Below are 14,920 nucleotides of genomic sequence, written 5' to 3'. Positions count from 1 at the left end.
TCTCTTTTACAAACCCACTTATCTCCAGTCCCACCCTATCAGATGAGGCTAAATCATGTACAGTGCAGACAGAATTTCAGAGAATTTAACCATCAAATCCTAAAATTTGGTCATCTACAAGATATATCTGGGGGAAATGGCCCATATTTGGCATTTTTAGAAACATTCGCCCCCTTCTTTAGCTCTATGCAAATACAATTCAAGCAAAAGTGATGTAAGTAATCCTGAGTTTATGCTAATGGACAGACTGCCACCAACACATTAATAGTTGTGAAAAGGCTAATTTCTAAAATAATTTCATGTATGATATATGGAAGAATCCTTATAAATTAATATAAGTAGCTATAAGCTCCAAATACCCAGAAGTACTTATTTCATTCCAGTCAGACCAATCACACGGCTCCACACAAGGGGCGAGTCACTACCAGCAGAGTCACCAAGAAGGGAACATCTCCCTCTCCAAACTCCACTTACTTTCACTCTCTGCTGGGTGCTCCCACTGGTCACCTTCCCTCAGCTGTTCGTTACATTTTTCAGACCCCTCGGTGAGACCAACCAGCTCAAAAACCCAGCAGAAACTAACCCAGAAAGAGGAGTGCACTGTTTTCTGCTGGGCCAGTGTGTTAAGTGTCACCTTTGGTGTTCACCAACACAAGGAAGAGGGTGGGAACATGCAGCCAGGAGAAGGCGCAGAGGGAAGGAGCAGCTTGAGCATAGGCAGGAAGAAAGGCCTCCTCCACGCAAAAGCAGCAAGGCGTTAGACCAGCTCGGTTACTTGTGAAATCACAGACTGACTACGCTAGCATTCTCCCCTCCAGCTGACACGTCAGTTGGAATACAAGCAGCAGATCTACACCATTACTTGCACTGTTGTAACACCCTTGGCTCTCTGGAGAAACAAAGCTGTCAGTCAAAAATCAGGCAATCCATGCAAGTACCACCACTATTTTTGCTCTTCATTCAGCAAAATGTGACCTTCGTATGCTTGTTCTGTAAATACTCTTGTGAATCAAAAGGAAGACAGGAAAACAAGAAAGACCACAAAGAAAGGGTACACTTCATTTTTGTGGAAATGCAAAAAAAAATGTCACTCCAGGGGTCTGCAAACTTTTCTGATAGAGGTGTGGACATCTTCCAAAAGCTTTGCATATATAAATTGCATTGCAAGCTGTATGTATAAAAAGCAAACAGATTTCATAAACACCTTCAAAGTAGGGCATGAGTCTGAAGAAGTTTATAAACCTTTGATTTACTCTGAAGATAAGCTTTACCCATGCATGTGAAGGCTTGAACTTTACAAGGGAACAAAACAAATGAAAACTGATACAATGTTGCTATTTTGACTTCCTTTTCATATATAGATTTACAAAAAGCATAGAAAGTGACAAACAAAAATAAACACACACACACACTTTCTGATCCTTTGGTTTTGGCACTCTGCTCCCAACTGCTCTCAGCTCCTATCTGCTCCCTTACTGTGCAAGGTAAAAGTGAGGAAAGAGATTAGAAACTAGGTGTTGAGAGAGGAAGACAAGCAGAGAAAAGATCATAGGGGAAAAAAAAAAAAAAGATATAGTAATGGGAGTAAGAAATTCAACTGGAAAGAAAGTAAGCAACACAGAGGAACACTCAAAGGCTGATGTCCTTCCATCAGCAAACTTGATATCTCTCGGTAATGTTCTATTTTCATGGCAATGTCACAGTGCTCTTGGTAGCATATACATCAGCAAACTTCAGGGGCATGCATTCTCTCCCTTGCCTAACTAATGTAATATTTCACATCAGCTAAGGTTTCTAGAGAACTACATCATTTCACTTCACTGGAACTACAGAAATTTGCCTTCTCAGTGCTTTTTCGGAGAACCATAAATTGCACTGCACTTGAGCAAGGTCAGGTTCTGATTGTAGCGACAGTGAATGGCCGGAAATACTCGCGGAAATTCGCGCATTCTTTATTTTATCCACTCACCTCGCCACTGAACTGACCTAAGGTTTCCTCACTGTGTTTCCAAAGGAAGTAAAGAAACTATCCGAATACCAATGTTCTGAGAACATCGTGAGCAGCTACAGTCTTCACACAGAAGCCCACTGCAATAACTTCCTTTGAGATGCTACTGTTTCATCATAAACTCATGACTTACAAGTGGCTTCGTAACGTGATTGCTCACTTCCAAAATTATTGTTTGAACTCCACAAAAATCCAGCCATCCAATTCCCAGAACCATGAATGATGTGATAATCTCATTAAAAAATAAATAAAAAAAGCTGCAGAGAGGCTTCAAAACACACCCTCCAGAAGATGAACCCTTCACTACAATACATGAGTCATCTGCAAGACCAATATGTTTTGGCAAACCTGCTGATACAGGAGCATCACTGGTATTTCATAAGTCTTATTTTTCAATGTTTGAGAACAGAAACTTTACAGATCTCTTCAAATATAAAAGTGCTAATGGAAAAAATATTAATGGGGATTTCACCTACATGTGATTACTAGCATCAAAGTGTTGAAGACATCACTAGCTATTTGTGGGGACTAATACACTAAGCTGTGATTTTAGAAAAAAAACTCTTATTGCATGAATTTTCTGTACACAACAGTTTTTGATGCCAACCAACTTTTCCAGGATAAAGTTGCATGTGCTCCTCCTACAATTCAAGGCCTTCATCAGAAGTGGCCCATTCAAACTGGCTTAAAATAGAAAAGAATCCTATAACTGATGTTTCCCAATTCTGGTCACACGTTAAAATACATTCTCACTCATTAATATTACATATTCAACACAATGTTTTACTTTTTCGAATCTGTGAACAACTGATTTGTACTTACAGCTGTTGCTAACTTATGACAGGGCTTCACCACCATTCTGTTCATTTGCAATGTTAGGCAAAATTCAACAAATGCAACAAAATTTCTTCAGACCATTTTCTCAGAAGGAAGCTTTTTGTTACTTGAGCTAAGCCACACAAAGTTTCACCGGTGAAAGCTACTTTAAGATTATATTTCTAGCAACTTCAGGCTTGTCTCATTCTGTTCTGTTTATTAAGGCATACTGAGGATGTGAATCCTGAGGAGAGGCCTCTTTCTTAAAATCAATCAGCTTATGTATCAGCCAAGCGTCACATTTTTGTGAACCTCAGAATAGCATAGTGGTTTTTATGACAGCTGCTACTATTTTTGTGAATTCTGCACATAGCAGCTTTGACCCAATCAAAGTGCTTACGAAGCAAGATCTCAAACAGATTTGTGTTACGTTGTATGGATCTTACTACTGCTGCTGAGTTTTGGTTCTGAAGGAGAGAAAAATAGCACAAATTGAATAAGCCTGAGAACTGAGTTAGGTTAAATACCTTTCTTTCATCTATCTATCCTTCTGTGCAAAAACAATGCAAGTCACAGTCTTGACATAAAAAAAATATATTTTCCATGATCCAAATTGTGACTATGACTTACAGAATACTGAAGGCGGTGACCAACCCCTTTATTTCTCTCCCCTATTTTATCTTAAAGCTCAATACCTTCACAAAGCCTTTCAAATACAATCCATCAGGTACAGAAATTAATTCCGGTAAGTGCCATTTTTGTGCATCCAAAATCCTACATAAACTGACATTTATATTTGATTCACTGCCAGGTTCTAACAAGACTCCTAATTCCATGAGGGAGCTGACGCATTAGGATCCAACAGCAGAAGAAAACAGAGAAAACAATAGGATAATCAAGTCCACTCATAAAATGCTGTGCCTCTCAAGAGCTGCACTTCTCTAGAAGTATTTACTAGTGCCTTACATATGCACACACACACTGCTTCATCCTGGGAGCTGTCATTTTTATTTATTCCTTGATCTAATTTTAGGTTACAAGCTTCGAGGGATGGAAAAATATAGCAAATACCATGTGAGTGCAAGAAAATCCAAATAATAATGCAGCCTCTTAAAATTTCTGTCAAGTACTCTTCTACAAAAGTGAAGAGTTTCCACTTGTAATGAAGTCCAGATAAAGTCATAGGCTAGTGATTTGCAAAAGCGTAAGATTGAGGAAAATATAAGAGGACTTCCCCAAAGGACCCTTTCCATCAGGCTTCAAGGAATAAAAAGCCCTACTGCTAGAAATGCTTATATCCTTAATTAAAATGCTACAACATTCGAGAGTCAGAGCCAATTCCCTACGCAACAGTATATGGACAACACGAAGTTACTTCCCTTCCTTCCCTCCTCTCATCTTCTCCAAAATGCTTGAGTTGGGTAAAAAAATATTCAAGTCAGAGAACTGAAGTCAAACTAAGGATTTAATTAACAAGCTACTTCTTGGACAGCTTTCCTGACTACAGGTTTCAGCGGGAGTACTAACACCAACAACCAAACACCCACCTATCTCTGAGCTACCCTCAGAAACCTGTCAATAGCATCTTCTGCCTAGCTCCATCTCTCTGAAATTTTATTGCCCACTCCTCATTTCAAAATATTATAATCCTTTCAGCAAGATTCTGTTATTTGGAGTTCAGGCTTTTCTTCAGATCTTTTGGAGATATGAGCTCTTCCTTAAATTTTCAATTTCACTAAGTCTTAGAAAACTACATGTTGTTAGCAACTTCTTTCTTCATGCTATGAAAAAACTTCTCACTCTGGTCAAGCTTAATATATGGCAACATTCTTCTTAACCAGACACTCAAGAAAATATTTACTTTTTCTTGAACTGACCTCTACAACTAGTCAAAATTTCCTCTTAATGGAGCCCCATAAGATTGGCTTTTAAACCTTATTTTCCACTGCATTATTCCTCTCAGTTTTGCTATCCAGTAATAACACTTATTCTAGAGAGACAACCAGTAAAACATCTCCTTAAACTAAACGTTAACACCCTTCCCCTCTTCCCCTGTGACCACTTTTAACTAACATAAGAGAAGTTAGTTCCAAGATCATCACTCAGCTGTTAAATCTAAACTCTCAGTTGTTAGAGTCCTTAAATTCCCTCCCTCCTCTTTCCTTTGATTCTGGCTTTTGCTCTTCTGTTCATATTTCCATAGACCTCAACCACACAGTTTCCTTCCCTGCCTAGATGTGCAAAGCTACCACTGCCTCTGCTCCCAGCGGTACCATCACTGCACCTCATCTTCTCTCTGCTTCAGCTTCTCTGCTCGGTAGTCACCTCAAGTCCTGTATCTCCAGACTTCACGCTCTCTCCGAAATCCCCTCCGGACCCACCGCAGGCAGAGGAGCGAGCCCGGGGGGGCAGGCGCTACCCCCACACCTGCTCTCGCACCCCAAACGCGGCAGGTTGAGGAACCGCTGCCGAAGAGAAGGTCCCTGCACCTCCCCAGCTCGTCAGGCATTTCCACAGCCCATACGAATATATCATCTTCCACCTCCTTCATCTAAAATTTAAAACTTGGGGGGGGACGAGAAATAAAGGACCAGGTAAACCATTCACAGCTCGGATAGGAAACGGAACGAGGCAGCCGTGCCCTGCCGCGACATGCCTTCAAGCGAAGGGAGAGACACCACCACAAGACGCACTGTTCCTGCGGACGCCCCGGCGCTGCGCAGGACCCCAGCAACCACAGGCAGAAGGACGCTCAGGGCTGCCCGCAGGACTGCAGCCCCCGCGGTAACGCACCGGGCCGGTCAGTCCGGGGCACAGAGCCGCGCGGCCGCCAGGCGCCTGCCCCAGCGCCCTGGCAGGACCTCGCGGCGCCGGAGGGTCGCGCTGGCGCCCCCCGGCCGGGCGCGGCTCCCCCGCAGGCCCGGGCGCCGCGGCCGCCGCCCCCGCGGCCCCCCGGCGACCCGCTCCCCGCCCTCGGCGCGGCCCGCGGGGCCCCCGCGCCGGCCCGGCTGCACCTGCCGGCCCGCGGCCGCCCCCGCGCCGCCGCCCCCGCGCCGCCGCCCCGCGCGCCGCCGCCCGCGGGCCCGCCGCCGCGGCCTGCCACCGCCGCCCGCCCGGCCCGGCGCTGCCCCGCCGGCGAGGCCGCCCGGCGCCGCACCGTTGGCGATGAGCTTGGCCGAGAGCTGCTTGACGAGCTCGGGGATCCGCTCCCACTGGCACTCGGAGCGGCACCGCTCGATCTCCGTCTCCAGCCGCGAGCCCGCCTTCTTGGTGGCCATGGCCGGGCCGGCGGCCCGGCGGGCGCAGGGGAAGGGGCCGGGACAGCGGGACGAGGAGGAGGAGGAGGCGGGGAAAAGGCGGTGGCAGCAGCGGCTCCACCACGCGCCTGTGCGACGGCGGGAGCAGCGGAACTTGAGGGCTGCGGCCCGCGCCGAGCTGGGGGCCGAGCGCCGGCAGCGGCGCCCCCTGCCGGGCAGCGGCGGCTCAGGGGGGCGGGAGCACCGCCCCCCCCGCCCCGCCCCGCCCCCCGGAGCCGCTTGCCCCTGGCCTGCGGGGCGAGGCGGGCGGGAGGCGACGCTGCTCTCACTGCGCCCTCTGCCCCGCCCCGCCGCCGCCGCGAGTAACGACTGAGGCCGCGGGCGGCAGGACCTCGGGACGCGGCGCAGCGCGGCCGCAGCTGCTTCAGGCGGCCGCCGCCATGGCAGCGCGGCTGCTGGAGGCCGCCGTGCCCGAGTCCGGGAAAGGCGCCGCTGGCAGCGGGGCCGCGGCCGCCGGGGGCTCCTGGGGTGACCGGCGCAGCTCGGCAAGTCTCCAGCTCTACGGCAGCGCGCTTTTTCTAAACGATTTGCCCAGTTTCACCGGAAAACGGAAAATTCCTAGTCTGATTTCTGATTTCAGCTCTTCCACGTACTAATCATCCGACCCGTTAACGTATCCATTAGGCTGTTTTTAAACCATATTCCAAAAGCTGTAACACAAAAATGTATCTTGCCCTTACATAGTCTTCCCCCCCTCCCCCCTTTAAATCTGGCGTCCACTCTGTCTCTAGGGTCTCTTTAATACATTTCCAGGCACTCTCCCTTTTGCCTTTCCTGTCTGCTATACCACATTCTCTGTGGTGTTTATCTCGGTTGCCTGATGCACTCTTTCGCATCGCGTTACACGGAGAGGTAGGCTTCAGCCTGCGGCTACCCCTGCTTTGAAAAGCAGGGCGTGTAGCAGTGCATGCGTAGCAAAGACCTGCACTTTCTCACATGTGGTATATCCGTATGTTTTGAGAAAGTGAACACATTTCCAGCATTTGGATGGAATAAAACTATTTATTTAAACCATCTTTCCCCTAACACGGTGCATCTTTCGCACACACTGTGTCACATACAGAAGTACAGCAGTTCCACAGTGTTATACCTACCTCAGAAAAACCTCTCGTGCCTGATTTTCATTGAAAAAATGTAGTAGACAGACCAAGACTATTAAAGATAAATCTCTCAAATCGCTCTTTACTTTTCGCAAAATAAGGATAAAGCTTGTTGACAGAACAGAATAGGTCATGAAAACATACATAAGTGTCTAACCCTCTGAACTTAAAAAATGTAATTTAATTTAAAAGTCTTGTTCCACCTCAGTAAGTTATTGCGTGGACTTGCGCAATTAATTTATTCTTTTTATCCACAGAAAGGAGAAGCCTATGAGGCCGACATGTACGTGGAGGAGCGTGTGAGGGTTACTCTCTCTGCAGGTCTGCTGCTGTTGCCGTAGCTCACGTTGTGCTTCTTCAGTCTTCAGGAATGTCAAGATCACAAACTCAGAAGTCAGATTTGGCCAAACTTAACACTACCAGGTTGAGACAAGTCAGTCATTGTTTCATAACTGTTGTACATAAGAGCAGTATATTCCCCTTATTCCCCAAACTCTGTAAATTATGATCTTCAGACTCTTGGAGGATAACACTATCACCAGTCACCTTGATGTGCTTTTGTAGAGACAGAACGATTAAACGTAAACATGACATGGCTGTGCCCACTCAACACTAGAGTGGTTGGCCACATAGCAGGATTTCTTTAATATATTTCACTTTGTGTGTATATCAAAAACATAAGGGACAGGGATTTTCTGAAGTTTTGCTTGGTTTTGATCATCAGCTGAAAGATAGAGAAAGGAGGTGTCTTTTTAGAGGCAGGAAATCAACAATTGCCATTGAATCATTAACTGATCAGGAAGAGACCAAGGCCTTGTGTCACTAAAAGCTTGTCCATTTATTTCCCAGTTGTGTCACTCAATATAAAAGATCAGTAAGAGATCCAGTACCTACAGACCTTGCTTTGCTTGTGTCGCTGGACCATCACAGCTATAGCAACTTTGTGACAGGTGTCAAAAGTCTCTCAGTGCTGCAACTAATTTATGCTTTCAGTAGCACTGGGAATTCATCACACAAAATTCAGATAATGTAATCTGCCTTTTTATCAAGTTGCTGTTACAGCACTTCCGGGCTACAGGCCGGTTTCAAATAAAGCTCGTTTCCAATTTTAAAAAGTGAAAAGCAGAACATAACAGTTTTTAAAATATACAGTGAAGTAGATTACAGGAGAGGAAAGAAGATTGACTACTGCAACAAAAGCAAAAAGAGAAGGATATGATAAAGCTTTTTTTGCTTAAATGGGGTTTCAGAAGATCCGCAGATGATTGAACTGATCATAGAATGATGTTTCACTGGAGAGAGATGATTAAATTAAAACTGAGGCAGCAAAGGAATAATAATTGGAAATTTTTGATAATAACTACTAGTTCTTGTAGACATGAGAGTATGAAAAGTAAAATTTCAAGTTTCCAAAGGAGTTGATTGGCTTATAAAGATTATTCATATTTAGTCATAACAATTTTAAACACATTTTGCTAGCACTGATCACACATCATTTTAGTAAAAGCTACCAGTAAAAGAATAATATTAAAATATTCACATAACAGTTCAGGCTTATTGTCTCAGCAGCTACTATTTATGAAGTGAGACATCCATGCAAAAGAAACTAGTGTATCTGGAAATGCATTAGAACAATTAGGGAAATCTGTATTAACATTAGCAAAACTTGCATATAACCTAGACCGCTCTAAGAGTCCATTTTAGATTACCCATAATCATATACAATAGCAAATCAGTAATTAATAGCATAAAAATGTTGTAGAAAAGAAGTCGGGTCCTGCATATGTTTTGCTAACTGCCATTTGTTTTTCAAATTGAAAGGTGGTGGTGATTTCTGGAAATGCCCTATTCAGGTAGCATGGACTGAAGCACACATGCACTCGCCTCTGCTCAAAATAAAGTCTGCTTAAAAGATGAGTTAGCTAGCTAGAAAAGACATAGAGAGAAATATGGCTTCTGAAAACCATGGAAAATTAAAATTCAGGTAAAAGTAACTAAAATGTATTGATAATCAATTCTTTTGCCTTATACCATCCCTCCCACTCAACCTACCATCTCCTCAATCCCAGGGCAGTATTAAGGGAAATAATAATTCATTGTTCAGCAATTTCATGAGCTAAGTATGAGAAGACAATAATTGTTTGTACACAGGAACATACTAATACAGTACTTCGATACTTCAGTGAACCTGAGAATAAACCTCATGAAGTTAAACAAGTTTTCTGCACTGGTATCACATACAGAATTATGAGAAACAAATGGTGGGGGAATGGTTTAAACTGGAAGAAACTTAAAAGCTACAGACAATACTGTCTTAAAATAAGTATAAACAACTTTTTCATCTCTAATAAAATGTTAAACATTTTATTTTGTTGATAAACATATCCCACATAACGAGGGATCAGAAAATAAATTCCAATACTACTTTGTATTTTTAAGCATAACATTCAAATAAAATGCTAGTAATTCACATGAGCAAAAAAATTGCAAGCAAACTAACAGTCACTGGGTTTTATTCTAGATTTAGTTTCTGGGCTTTTATACAGGTAGTATTCACAGCTGAGGTGGCACCCTTGTTCTAAATTCCTTTTATTAAAAAAAAAAAGTTTTGAAATATTTTCATGACAACTTTGCTGAAGGCAGCTCCCTCATATAGAGGACCTTGAGAGGAGATGTGGAGTTTAAAATCCAATTTGTCTCGAAGGCTATCAATGCATAATGCAATGTATTGTTTCACTATTTACAGAAAAAGTGTTTAATATGCATGTTTATCTACTACTCTAGTTTTAGTACGGCACAATTGACTGCTGTTTTTTCTTCCAATAGGATTTATTTGAAGCTCCAAATCAAAGTCCTGGTTATTAGAACTGTTTGCTTTTTCAGAATTGCTATAACATACCTTGCAGAAAGAAAAGGATTTTGAGGCAAATATAACACTACGGAAGACAGTGTGAAAGTAGGTCCTTATTTTATCTCCACATACTGTACAGTAAAATTAAAAAGTCAATATTAAAAAGAGAAGCTTTTCTCAACACAAGTCCTTATTTTACTAATTTCTTACCTTTTATTCTGAATCAACAACATTTTAATCTCTATAAAGATGTTAAACATATTCTATTGCAAGTGATCAGAGATGCAATTCAAGTATTATTTGTGTTTTTAAATGTAACACATTCAAATCCTAATACTATCTGCCATTTTCTCAAATGTTAAGTGCAAAAAGTTTTCAGGCCAAAATGTGTTAATGTGAGGAATAATTTCCTTACAGTGAAGCACAGAACCCATATGGATTATACGACCAAAAATTTTACTGGGATCAAGGTCATTTTTCTAGTGAGCATAACACTGCTAGTGAAACTAGGTAGCTGCAGAGTTCTCAGTTCCTACTGAAGCCAGCAATCTCTGTGAAACTAAGTACAGCTCATATGAAAGTTATTAGAGAAAATAATTTCTCAGTGACACTTAGTTCCTTTTGAAAGTATCAAAATCCAATTTAAGGGGAGCTAAAGGGAGATTTAACAGTATCCACAAAGTCAACACTTGACTACATGACTATTACAAAACTCATCCCCCAGTTTCACAGTGAAGAATACAGCCATACATACAAAATGAGATAAGCCATATTAAAGTACTTCAATATTAACAGTTTTATACTTAAAGTTGATTTTCTTAAAACAGTTATATCTGTGAATATACATTATTTTGTCAACAACAAAGCCCTTACTGATGTTTGAAAGTTAAAATAACGCACAAAACATTTTGGGTAAACCTAGAAAGCACATTTTTTTCTCCACAATGGACATTTGATTTTGTAGTTTATTCCTTTCAAATTGATTCAATTAATTCCGTACTTTTCTACTAATTGGAAATCTAACCGATACTTGAAAAAGAATTCATGCCTTTATAATCAGACAAATGATTATTTTTCACAATTGTATAAAGCCTATAGTACAATATTTAAGAAAAAGTAATATTACATAGTATGTATATGATCGTTATATAAATACAGTGATATATTCAGTCTTCAAAATAATATCAAATGAGCCAATACTGCACATTATTTCCCAAAAGTTTGTTTTTTTCTAGCCCAGCTAGATTGAAGCAGTCACAGTAAGGATCTGTTTATTATTACTATCTTAAGATTTGTACATAAACTGCATAAATATTAACACTTATGGAAGCATTTGAGTAAAAAACATTATTAACATACTAGTCTTTATAGTTATTTTTAAAAAATTACAGTTCTCATGGAAATCTCTTAAAATCATCATGATAGACATACGGTCTTCTGAGAGGTTAGAATATTTTTTTAATCTATAATGGACTGAATAGCTTTATTCATCCCCTCAATTTCTTAAGTTCATACAAAATTCTCTACAGACCAAGAAGTAGCATACAAATTAAACACATTACATGTTAGCAAATGATGACTTAATCAGAGGCTGAAGAAGTGACATAGACAATTAGAGCCCTATAGAGAAGATGAAGACTTTAACTTTGAACCCTAGTTAACATTTATACAAAATTCCTTCTTAAAAGGTGTTCCTGGTGCAGCCTCCAAATGTACACATCTAGTTCACTAAATATTTCTCCTACATCTTTATTAATTATCCCGTATCAATTCTTTGTGACATGTGAAGAAGTTCCTTTTAATATCTGGATGAAAACTGCTGACAAAGTGAAACATGCTGGGAGTTAGTCCCAAATGAAAAGTTTTATTAGCTTTTCTACATCGCCAGCTAATTCAGCAGAATGTACTGCTGTAAAACAGATGCATAATGCATATATAATTATTCAATCTATTTCATTGGCCACTATCTAAAGAACTCATACCACTTTCTTAAACTGAAGCTGCAAAAGGTAAAATGTCAAGACTCCAGCAGAGATGCTTTCCAAGGCCTTTCATGAATGAGAAAGGGCAACAAAAAGATTATCACTCAATTGAAAATATATTTTAAGAATCAAGTTGTTTAGGCCAAATGTTTATCATATTGCATTTTAAACTGGTTGTAACATTGTAATGTTTCCAAAAATATCTTCTGTCAGGCTTCTGACATTGAAGTTATTGATGCAGCAGGGTATATCAGCTTGAGGTACCCTTCATTAGTTCCTAAATTCAATCATTACAAAGAAGAAAAGCTTTACATTTTCATTAATTTTGTTTTGAAATATTCCTGACTACTCACTGGTAATAAAACTTATGTTTGTTATTAATAAACATCATTGTTTTCCCATTACTGTCTAAATGCATCTGGAGCAAACAATTAAAATTTAAGCATCTACAATGTCATACTGCATTCAGACATTTTCCTTGTTACTGTCAGTATTAGCATAGCTACACTTGACAATTAACTCTGTTAGTTAGACCACCAGAGGGAGTTAAAAACTACATCTAATTTCTGAAAGTTTATAAACCTCCAGGTTAGAGTTTAAAGTATTTATGGAAATTGGTATAAGTTGTGAGTACTACAACAAAAGGCTAAGAAAAACTAATGAAATTAAGGGAATCCATCACTCTAGCAGATGCTGAGAATAAAGAGAATGAAAAAATCCTAGCAAGCTCTTCAGTCCATTACTAGCCAGAGGTAATAAAAATGTGATACACAGAAAGGAGTGGTCATCAAATACTTTTGTTCTGTGTATGGGAAAAACCAGAATTATGTGTTGGTACTAGATTTTTCAGTAATATTAGTAACTGGAGAGGAGTCTTAAAAATCCATAGATCCAGAATCTGCATACAACAGTCCAGAAACAAAAGATTGCGATCTTCAGTCTGACCACGTCTCTCCTGAATAGCTCATGGAACATCAGAGACATCTGTGGGAATGTTAAAGTTGTGCCTATAGACAGCGGTAGGGTACAGACTGCCTAGCCAAACATGACTCTAAGGGAAAATCCTGGAAAATTAAATGCAAGGTTATACTACAAAGTTTCAAAATCTTGGTCCTTGCAGGGAGGGGAGGAGGCCTCCTAGCATCAGCTGGGGCAAATTCCGAGATCTGTTCTTCAAATGGGTAGAAATGCTAAGAGCTGACAAAATGTGGGCCCCATACCAGAAGTGCCAGCTGCTATTTCTGTACAGCAATTACGAGTTCAGAGACCTGGTCAATCAGTAGCCTATCTCTGACTACAGTAATTGGTAGAACTAACAAAATATTAATTTTAGGTTTTGAAAATTAAGCTTCAGGTAAAGAAAATAGGTTTTACAAATAAATAGAAAATTAAATAATAATAGCCTGTGCCAAACAAATTTACACAAGAAATAAGATCTTCTTTGAAAGCTATCAGGATAATTAACTATTGGGTCAAGTACCAAGGGGGCAGTGGATTCTTCGCCTCTTGATGTCTCCAAAACATAACTGGCTGCTTTTTGGGTAGCGTGAATTGGTCAAACACAAGTTACTTGCTTAAAAGAGTAAATGCTTTAAATTTGATACCTGTTCTACACAGGAAGTCAGACTACAACAATTGCTTTTATTTGTACATTCAATCTGAATTTACTTCACATTACTATAATGGAAAGATCAAACAAGCATAGAGAAAACATAAAATAAATTCAAAACCATTTTGAAGCGATGTTTTACAAAGAGACCATATACATGGGGGCTGACTTTTAGTTACAAGTGTATCTTAGTGTAAGAAGACATACACTGTCATTTTAGATGCATATCAAAGTACATACATCAGCGTCATGAAATATTTAAACATGACTAAGCTGAGTATTACACAACAGCACATTGTTGGAGGATTTCTGCAGATTAAAAAGATGGCTCTCAGCTGCTTGACTTCTGTCATTGGGATAAGCACAAACAACTAAATAAACAAAGCTTCTGACAAACCCCCAAACACTTCAGTCTCACCTATTTTGAACATTTCAGTATGTATGTGAATACCATTATTAGAAGTCTGCATGTGTCAAATAAAATGTGTGCTTTATCAAAGACATCAAATATGCAAATTTTTACTGAAGATCATTTCATCCAAATCTTCGTGCTAGAGTTGCATCATGCTACGTTAAATGCATTTTATCAGTAGTGACTTTGTATTTTAATTAGAATTTACTACAATATTGTGTAATAATGTTTATGAGAAGTTGTATTTCATTATCATATTTAACTTCAAAATATCACAGGAGAACTTTAAAATATGGTCCAGTTGTTCCTGCTATTATAAAAATTTTGTATTTTTAGACTTTTATATTACAAAGAATGCAAAGAAATAAAATCCATGTTTTATAACACCAACATTTATCTGTGATTTTATACTGATAACAGAAAAGTATAAATTATTTATTTCTCACAACTGTCTTGTAAGTATTTTAAAATGGAGTTGAAGGAAAACTGGGATTATGGAACTATAAGCTTATATAACATCACCAAGCTCTGACATCTGTCCAAAAAACAACCATAACTGGTTAGCAGACGGTCAGATAGCTCAGCTTGTCTGTTGCTGACAGCTATAAAGAGGAAAGCAAGCACCACAACCTTCGAATAACCAATAAGTAAGGCCTTCACTGTAATACTACAATAATAATACTAAAACTTTTAGTTCAATTCTTTATTACTAGTTCGATCTCATTTAATGATTCTAAAAAGATGACCTCAAACAGCTGTTTGAATCAATATTGCTTGCCAAATTCCAAGTGCTACCATTTTTAAAACAGAAAAGTCTAACTCATT

General features: G+C 40.2%; 1 protein-coding gene across 3 annotated transcripts in view; it reads right to left on the bottom strand.

The window, feature by feature from the left end:
• TTC7B (tetratricopeptide repeat domain 7B) overlaps positions 1-6,241 on the bottom strand; it is a 149,602-nt gene extending 143,361 nt beyond the window's left edge. Inside the window, exon 1 of one of the 3 annotated variants that reach the window (XM_064512193.1) lies at positions 5,982-6,241. In XM_064512193.1, coding sequence (XP_064368263.1) covers positions 5,982-6,102 — 121 coding nt within the window. In that variant the 5' untranslated portion in view covers positions 6,103-6,241. The remainder of the gene's footprint in view (positions 1-5,981) is intronic. The other 2 variants (XM_064512192.1, XM_026111982.2) reach the window with 2 other exon arrangements.
• Between the last annotated feature and the right edge of the window lie 8,679 nt (positions 6,242-14,920).

This window comes from Dromaius novaehollandiae, chromosome 5 (genome assembly GCF_036370855.1).
Source record: "Dromaius novaehollandiae isolate bDroNov1 chromosome 5, bDroNov1.hap1, whole genome shotgun sequence".
In the NCBI taxonomy this organism is placed as follows: Eukaryota; Metazoa; Chordata; class Aves; order Casuariiformes; family Dromaiidae; genus Dromaius; species Dromaius novaehollandiae.
Note: the sequence above shows the minus strand (reverse complement) of the source record. Positions and strands in the feature narration are given on the sequence as shown.